The sequence below is a fragment of the Macaca mulatta genome, chromosome 4 (genome assembly GCF_049350105.2).
Source record: "Macaca mulatta isolate MMU2019108-1 chromosome 4, T2T-MMU8v2.0, whole genome shotgun sequence".
Classification (NCBI taxonomy): domain Eukaryota; kingdom Metazoa; phylum Chordata; class Mammalia; order Primates; family Cercopithecidae; genus Macaca; species Macaca mulatta.
In genome coordinates this window covers 126,860,872-126,870,056 of record NC_133409.1, presented here as the reverse complement: position 1 = coordinate 126,870,056, position 9,185 = coordinate 126,860,872, and the positions used below count along the sequence as shown (strand labels likewise).

Here is a 9,185-nt window from a genome sequence, read left to right as displayed (position 1 = left end):
TATATTTCTTAGATAAGTGTACTCAGCAAAAGTCTCAAAACAAGTTCCTGTAGCAGACTACTGCCATATGAAATGCAGAAAAGAATTAGCTCAGCATGCATACGTCAGTGGTACAGCATGATAAGGAAAGCATGGGACTCTGGTGCCAATTTAAGACTATGTGGTCCTGGAGTTTGATGACGAGCTGCCTTTTTGAGAATTATTGCAGGCCCTTTAAGACAACATACACTGTACATGGAACAGGATATAGAAAGAGAGCCTCTCTAATTGTTAACTGACAATAGAGGGGAAGTTCCACTCCAGGGCAGTGCTATAGGAAATGATACTAAAAGTTATGATTGTTAACATTTATTGATTACTTTCTAAGTACTAGGCACTTTGCCAAACACTTATAAGCATTACTTCATGAAATCCCTCCAATAGCTGTATAAATAAAGGCTATTATCTGAGTTTTACAGGTGAAGGAAGTGAGGTTTGAAATTAGGTTTAAAGACCTTAGGTAAATTGAATAAGTTTGCATAGCCATTGAGTAATACAGCCAAGACTCAGAACTGGATTGTGTGCTTCCAGAGCCTAAGATCAGATGGTGTCAAAGAAGAATCAGTAGAACCCTGGTGGAATTTTTCTCAGACTCAAGCCTCCTGGAGAAAATCCTAATAATGAGGCTATTCATATGACTCTTTCAACTTATGAAGCTGGGAAACAGAGTCAAGGGAAGGAATGTGGCAGAGGAAATTGGCATCTGTTTCGTATACTTCACTCCTCTCGTAAGCACTGTTCACATTGGAAATGTAGGCTGGAAATGTATGCCTGTTTGGATTATATGAGTGCTAGTTCAAAATGATGCTTTGTTGTGTGGATATAGGGCATACAATAAGCTAAATAGTATACATTTTTTCCTCTACCAATTACAAGTGTGGTAAATCACTGCCTTAGAAGGTCAGTGATTCTCAAACGTTAGGGCTCCTCAGAATCCCCTGGAGGATCTGTAAAAACAAAGATTATTAGGCCTCAACCCAGAGCTTCTGATTTAGTACATCTGTGCTGGAGTTTGAAAATTTGCATCTCTAGTGAATCCTAATTTGAATTCTAATGTGTTGATTATGTAGTTTGGATATGTATTCCCTCTAAATCTCATGTTGAACTGTAACCCTCAGTGTTGGAGATGAACCCTGGTGGAAGGTGACTGGATCACGAGGGTGGATTTCTAAAGAATGGTTTAATATCCTCTTGGTGCTGTCCTGGTGATAGTTGTTATAAAGTGTGGTACCTCTTCCCTACTCTCTTTCTTGCTCCTGTTTTTGCCATGTAAAGTGCTGGCTCCCACTTCACCTTCCACCATGAGTTAAAACCTTCTGAGGCCTTCCCAGAAGCAGATGGTGGCGCTATATTTCCTGTACAGCCTGCAGAACCATGAGATTCAACCTCTTTTCTTATAAATTACCTACTCTTAGGTATAGCAAGGCAAGGATGGGCTAATATAGCTGGTGTCCTCTTACTGTCCTTTATCTCTATAGTATACACAGATTCACAATCTGGATTTTATAGCTGACTCTGAGATGATGCCGTTTTCTCTGGATGAAGCTCCTGAGAAAAGCAAGTCATGCTGCTGCTGCTGCTGCTGCTGCTCCTCCTGGGATCACACTTTCAAAACCATTGTTCTAAATTAGAGATTTTCAACTAAACTTGCACATGAGAATTGTTGTATACATTTTTTTTTTAAATGCTGATGCTTGAAGTGTACTACTCCAGACCAATGAAATCAAAATATCCAAGGGTGAAGTTCAGGCATCAATATTGCTAAACTCCTCTCCCGTCATCCACTAATTAATCTAATGTACAACATGAATTGAGATCACAGAGAATAAGTTTGTTTATGTATCAGCGACAGAAAATTAAGAGTATGTCTCTGCTAAGACTTGACTCTGAAATACCTATAAATTACTAAAGGAATTTAAGGAATACTGAAGTAATGAGGTCTTGATATCAAGTCATTACAAAATTTTTATCTCTTAATAATATAGATGACAGCTGATACAACAGGCTTGCTTTTCTTCGATGACATGTTACAGTGGACTTTTAAATAGGCAATGCAGTTCTTGTTTCTTTGATAGAGAAGAGACAGGTTACAGAAGTTTGATGAATAATCTAAATTGTTCTGGCCATATCTGGAATGGTGTATTATGTATGCATGTGTGTGTGTGCCTGTGTGCATGTGTGTAAAACACATAGAAAGCAATGGCATGCACTTCTTAATGCCCATAGCAAAGCTGATTAGTTGCTTATTATAGCTGTTGCCTCTTTACCTCAGGAAGGTTTCTGTTATTGATATTGTCAATTTGTTGTTATCAATTCCAGCAGTTTCACTTTTACTTTATTCTGCTTAAAATATATATATATATTTCCCTTACAGTTTTGGTTTACCCAACATTTCTAAACATCCTCTTTGGTATATATATATGCATTCATTACTTAATTCAATCATTCAACATATAAACTGGAAAATCCTAAAAATCTATTAAGGGCTCAGGAAATATATGTGTAGAGTTCATGCAGAATAGTTTCCTTCCTTTAATTCCCAAATGTTTGAATTAAACCCATTTCTATTCTTGACTCCGACTAACATTTATTGGTATTTAGTGCTAGACCCTAGCACTATGTTCTAGGCAATGAGGAACTAACAGTGAAGAAGATAGCAAAACCCTCACTCTCATGGAGTATATATTCTGTTGAAGAAAGAAAGAATAAACAAATAATAGGTAAAAATTAATAATTAAATGAGTTGATGTGAGAGAGTGTAACAGGACTTACTTTAAACTGAGTTGTCCAGGAAGATTCATTAAGGAGGTAAAATTTATGCTGAGACCTCAATGACAAGAGGGAGCCAGTCATGCCCAGGGAAAAAGCCAGGAAAACAGCTTTACAGGCAGAGAAAAAAACTAAGGTAAAGGAAGGACCTGAGATGGATCTGAGTGTGTCTTGTTCCAAAAACAGAAGACAATGGGGTGGACTACAGAGCACAAAGTGAAAAATGGTACAAGAATTTTGAATATATATGAAGCCTGAGATGCCTGTTGGACACCCAAGAGGAGGTATCAAATAGGCAAGTGCTTCTCAAAGTTAATTTGCATATGAGTCATATGAGGATCTTGTTTAAAATGGAAACTGTGATGCAGTGGATATGGAGTGAAGTCCCAGATTCTGTTTCTCAAAAGGTCCCAGGGGATGATCCTGCTGGTCTTGCACCACCTGTTGAGTTGTAAGGATGGAGGCAACTGTACATTTGTGTCTGCAGTCAAACATAAAGAAGAGAAGGAAGAGGCCACAAAATAAATAAGGTGGAGAAAAGAAAACCAGAAAAGAAACTTTCTTTAAATTGTCAAAGAGATTTAGGTGGTTTGTGTGGAGAAAGGATACCAAATACCTACAGCAAGCTTTCTCATACTAAATGTGATTCAGTAGCATCAAGGTATTCATGGAAGTGACTCAGTACACTGACATAGAAGATATGTTACTGTGCTCTAGACTGTACTTGGAGTTTCTGACTACTTGCTCTGCCTTTCAAAGTCCACGGTTTCCATTTCAAAACAGCAATGCTTTCCCCTTAGTTGTTACTATAAGCAGTTTGTAACAAGAGACGCTTTTCCAAATATCTCAAATTAAGAACTGCATAGCTTTGTAAGAGATAGGAAGTCAGTCTCCTCAGAATATGGGGTACATATCCAGCTGTACATGCTAATTGGAGGTGTCCCATTACTGCCAGTGTGCAGGGTCATGTGCTTCATGAAGAGAGATGCACAGGGAGATGTAACTGAAAAAGATTCATAACCAGCTTTGATTTTTGTCTGCTCCCTGCATTTCCCCCAACCCCCAAACATTAACCCCAAAACAGAAAATTGCTCTTAGTATTCCTGCTCCAGAACCATGCAACATAGTTATAATCAGTACTTCTCTTACTTTCTTGAACTTATTTTTATTTCAATGGTTTTAATGAATATTTCCTAGAAAGTTCACAACACTCATTTTTATGTTTCAATTCATATTCAAACTTACTCAAAGATAATATCACCTGGTATTATTAGAGAAGTCTATATAAATACTAGAACTGACATTTCAGATCCATGTGTAATAATACTACCCCCATAAAATTTGCATAGGTTACAGAAATGTTTATCTTGAATAGTCCTCCTGCTCCTCATCTCTGTCTTTGATATATTACATCTTTCAATTTCTGGCAATCAATTCTAGGACAATAAACAACATTTCAGTCACTTCAACTTTTAAAATAACCACTAAAAATACACCAAAAAATCATGTGATGTAATCAAAGCACCATGAATCAAAGGAAAATAGGTATTTCATTAACCAAAAATTATCTTAATATTCTTAGGATCACAACGATATTTCCTTGGGCAAATTGAAAGTGATCTGAAAATTATAAGGGTAGATGATGATATATGTATCAACCTATTCTTATCATTGCAATTTAGACATCAGGACCAAAATAATAGCCTACAATTTCTCAATAGCTGAGTAACTCCATGCTGGTTTTTACTATAACTGATGATAGGTAAAGTATGGTAAACTGGATGCATGTAACAAACATGGGAGGTTGTAATATGTTTCCAGGATATGGCATCTTGCCATTGGCCACAGCCTCTTGGAACCAGATAAAGTCACTGAAATAGTTAACAGATGTTAGCCATACTCGAAATATAAAAGTTCTATTGCTAAAATTATGTAGGGTCAGATGGAGATTTGGCTTTTGGTCCATAACTTAACTGACTTGGCAAATGAATAGTTGAGATCCAGAGGCATAATGCATAATATTGAGGCCACACACTCTGCATACTATGCAGGAGCTCATAAACTACTGACGGTATGTACACTGTGTTAAGCCTGCCTGATTAAGTATTAACACAGTATTTGATACTTGGGGAAATATGAACTCAATTTTCCCATCTAAATTAAAAAGTTATTTCTACAAGAGCAAAAGAGACTTTTTTCCAAGTTCAAAATAGGACAAGTTTTATTATTTTTCCTCAGCTTGCAATTTACCTGATGACTGATACTGCTTTTTGTTGACTTAATCTATCCAGTTATAATCTTTTTGAAAAGGATCTCTTTTTTCCCACTCTTGTCTATTACTTCACATATCAGAGCAAGTTGACACTAATGATTTTCAGATGAGTACTGTAGCTGAAATTGATCTTCTCAACCGTAGATCGTAAATCCATTCAAGTCAAGCATTGAAGGAGGCTTGTGCTACTTTAGAGTTTGTGGTTTTATTCACAGCTTTGCAAATAAAGTCACCAGCTTCCATCACTTTGTATAGATTCACACCCTGGTGAGGGAGAGAAGGAATATCAGGAAGGCAGAGGGATTAGAGAGAAAAAAGATAAAACATAGCCTTTTAAATTTTATTAGTAGTTACTTAACCATTTAAAATTACTAAACAAAGTGGTGGTGGTCATTATCAATTTGGGGGCAACATTTGTTTTCATGAATAATGTTAACATTTTAGATTTTTCTGCTTTATTTCAGCATATCTTGAATCTGACCCTTGTATAATAATATAGGTAGACACACTTGAAAAAGTCGTAATTCAGGCTGGTATCTAGAGTCTAGGAAGGGCAATAATGGAACTACAAAAACAGTCTACAAAGCATCAGTGAAGGACAATCAAAATGATAATGTTTTGGAGCAGTTTATAGATAAGAACTGACTTAGAAAAAAGACTATCCTCTTTATGAAGAAACAAACTTGAAAAAGCCATAAGGATTACGGAAAAGGTGAATGCATATATATACATATATATTTTTTAAACCAAGTTCAGAAACACTAGTATGATATTGAAGGAGGTAGTTGCAAGTGAAATAAAATGAAGTAGTATTTAGTACACATCTGGAACTTATTCGCCTGAGAGGTTGTACTGTCTGAAAGTACAAATAGGATCAACAAAGGCTTAGGTAAATCCATGGATGACAGATATGCAGTTGGGTATAAAGGCCAAATTCAGGCCATGCCTTTGGCTTTGGTGTAATGAAAGCGTCACTATCAATGTCTCCACCCAGCACTTTTGTTGTTACAGGAGGAGGCAAAGCATTAGGTGGATTAAGCACAAACTTGTCCTTACATGGCATTTCATAAGCTTCTATGTTCTCCCTCAATATGGACTAGAAACAATGTGGGATTAAAGTTGAAAATACTCAGTTTTCCTTGCTATTATAAAGTACTTTTTAATATCTATGAAAACCTGTGACTTTCATAAAATAGACAAGTATAAAACCTCATAGGGGCTCTTCATAACAATATCATTTTAGAAATTGGAGACATTTCAATAGAGCCAATTACTTATCTCTTTAAGAATTAAAAATATTTTATAAAATGATACTTGTAAATTTCATTTTTTTTTTTATTACAAAGTTGTTTTCAGGATACTAACATTTGCTTTGGTTTGAGAAATTTGGTTTTCTTGTGGTAATGGCTTTACGTGGGTATCTATTTAACATCCTTAATCCAATGATACTTAAATTCTGTAAACAATTAACTTTGGATGCCTTTCACTTATAAATTATATCCAGCAAGTGTTGATAGAAAGATTTTAGCCATTAATGTCTTTCTTCTCTTTTCAGTAATTCCATTTGTAACATACAGTAGAATTTGCTGATATCACACCAAAGAAGAATTTTGTTTTGACTTTTCTCTACCATTTTATTTAATCAGTAGATATCATTATGAAAACAACACTGCATGTATTCTTAAATCATTTATCAGGTGCTTAATATGTCTCATGTACTATGATAGATTCTGGAGTTTCAAGAACCTCACATAGAATGTGGTTTCTGCCTTTAAGGTCAAGCAAGCAATGTAGACTCACAACAGAAAATTCTGTACCATAGTTAAAGCCACAAATAGAGATATGCCCAGGTTATTATGGAGGCAGAGGTGTGAGGCCACCAACCAACCAAGGGAAAAAAAAAGCAGAAAGGAATGTGTCAGGGAAAAGTGCCAAGAAGGGTGAAGCCTGATTCGAGGTTTATACAAAATATATAGAAGAGGATGGAGGATGTATGGGTCACTGTATGTAGGCAGACAGACGAGCAGTTCAAGATATCTTAAATATCCATGGTGCATATGGATAAAGGTAAAATATACCATTAACCCTGGAAAAGGTAATAATAGGCCAGATTATGTGATAGAGCACAGGCTTGCTTTCAGGAAATTAGAATCCACTGATCAGTGCTCAAGCAGAAGTAGAGCCTATTCATACTTATATGTTAGGTGTAATCCTTTGATGGTAGCATGGAGGATGGATTTAAAGGCAAGTCTAGAGCCAGCAACCAGTATAGAGGATGAACACCCAGGAAAGAGATGTGCAGACCTGCATCAATGTAGTCATAGCAGAGGTAGTAAGGAAGGGACAAACAACCAAAATATTTTAAAGTCAAATTAGCAGCTGTGGTAACTGATTGGACATGGAATCCATAGTGAGATTAAATTCTATAGAGAATCTTGGTTTGTTAGCTTGGGTGACTAGTTGAATTGTGGAAGCTACTCAATGTGGCAATTCTTGGATGGTAAAACTTTTAGGAATAGACTTGACTTATTTGCATTTGGACTCTGGAGTTATGGAACATAACTAGCATATATGAAGCATCAGCTATCAGCTATGGAGTTCAATTCAGTCATCTAAATTTCTAAGAAAGGAGCTATTTATGCTCATTTTATGTCATTAGCTTCTGATATAAATGATTAAGATATATAAATGAAATAACATTTATTTCTAACCAGAGAAAATAGGCAATAGCTTTTGGTGTTTATGGGTAACAGCTGTTGGTGTTTAGTGCCAAGTGAAATCAGTCTTTCAATAAATATTTATGGAGCATCTTTATGCCACAGGCACCAAGTATAAAGTATGAATAAGCTGTCATAATTGCTCTGTGGTTGCATTGGAAGCTAGACACATAAACAAGATAATTATATAACCTTGTGGTAAGTTCAGAGGGAATGAAGAGGAAAACATGAAAATACTAAGGAATGGGATCTAACAGTTTGACTTGGGGGATAGACAGGGAGATGCTAGACGGCTTATTTTTAGGATGGTGGTGTCTTACTTTCCAGGCCAAATGGAATACAAGGCATAAGGCCATTTCATGTGGTAGTGAAAACCTGAGCAAGGGGTAGAAGTGAGGAATAAAATGGTATAGAAGTGTAGACCAGAAGCAAGTTCAATGCAGCAGGAGCATCAATGTAAGTAGAGTGAGGAAAAAGGAGGAATAGGAGCAGCAGAGAGTAAAAAAATTTGTTTTACAATACAGGTGATTATTTTACATCGCAGAAAGAAATTCTAAATGACTAATCATCTGTGATTTTTATTTTTTTCCTAAATAAATCTGTTCTATAGACTAACAGGTTGTGTTAACAATCACAGGGCAAAACAAGGTGCTGAATTTGTTGGATGTGGTTACATAGCACGTGACTTTTCAGGTACGACTTGCAAAGAGACTATTCTTGCTATCCAGTGTCTCACATGCTAAGTATTACGAAGCTCCCCTCTTTCACTGATCATTTAAAAAGTGCCCTGGGAGTTCTTCCAGAAGCTGTAGTTGTCACTGTGAGACAATCAAGATCTCAGTTTTCTCCAAGAAAAACATTCATGCAAAAAACAAAACTGCAAAACTCAACAATCGTAACAGCAAAGACACAGGCTCCAACTCACAAAGTGTATAAAATCAAATCAGATAATACATGAAAAAGTACTTTAGAGGTCATGAAGCACTATAAAAATGTGACTTGGTAGCATTATTGGTGATTGAGCTATAGCAATGAGTTACTTTATAAAGACCCCAAAAGAATTTTTATTGCATTTTCCCACTGTGCATTTTAGCAAATAGCAAAAGTGTAGTAAAACTTTGACCTCAAAATTGCTTCCCACATCTGAGAAGCGTTGCAATTTGGAGCTGCAAGGAATGCATGAATATTAAAATATGTTAAAGTAACTTACTGTATTGAGCCCCAGGCCATTAAGCATATATATCAAATCCTCAGTGGCTACATTCCCAGAAGCACCTTTTGCATAAGGGCAGCCGCCTAATCCGGATACTGCAGAGTCCACCACATTGATTCCCATCTGGAAAACAAAGCAAACCACCTAAAGCTTGTGTGTTTATGGCATGTAAATT

The 9,185-nt window shown here is 36.3% G+C and overlaps 1 protein-coding gene across 2 annotated transcripts in view; it reads right to left on the bottom strand.

Annotated features, from left to right (window-relative positions):
- Window positions 1-3,957: 3,957 nt before the first annotated feature.
- HMGCLL1 (3-hydroxy-3-methylglutaryl-CoA lyase like 1) overlaps window positions 3,958-9,185 on the bottom strand; it is a 146,616-nt gene continuing 141,388 nt past the window's right edge. For both annotated transcript variants that reach the window (XM_001105003.5, XM_002803774.3), the window contains 2 exons: window positions 9,008-9,133; window positions 3,958-5,344 (listed from right to left, as the gene is read on the bottom strand). In XM_001105003.5, the coding sequence (XP_001105003.3) occupies window positions 5,243-5,344; window positions 9,008-9,133 (228 nt within the window). In that variant the 3' untranslated portion in view covers window positions 3,958-5,242. The remainder of the gene's footprint in view (window positions 5,345-9,007; window positions 9,134-9,185) is intronic.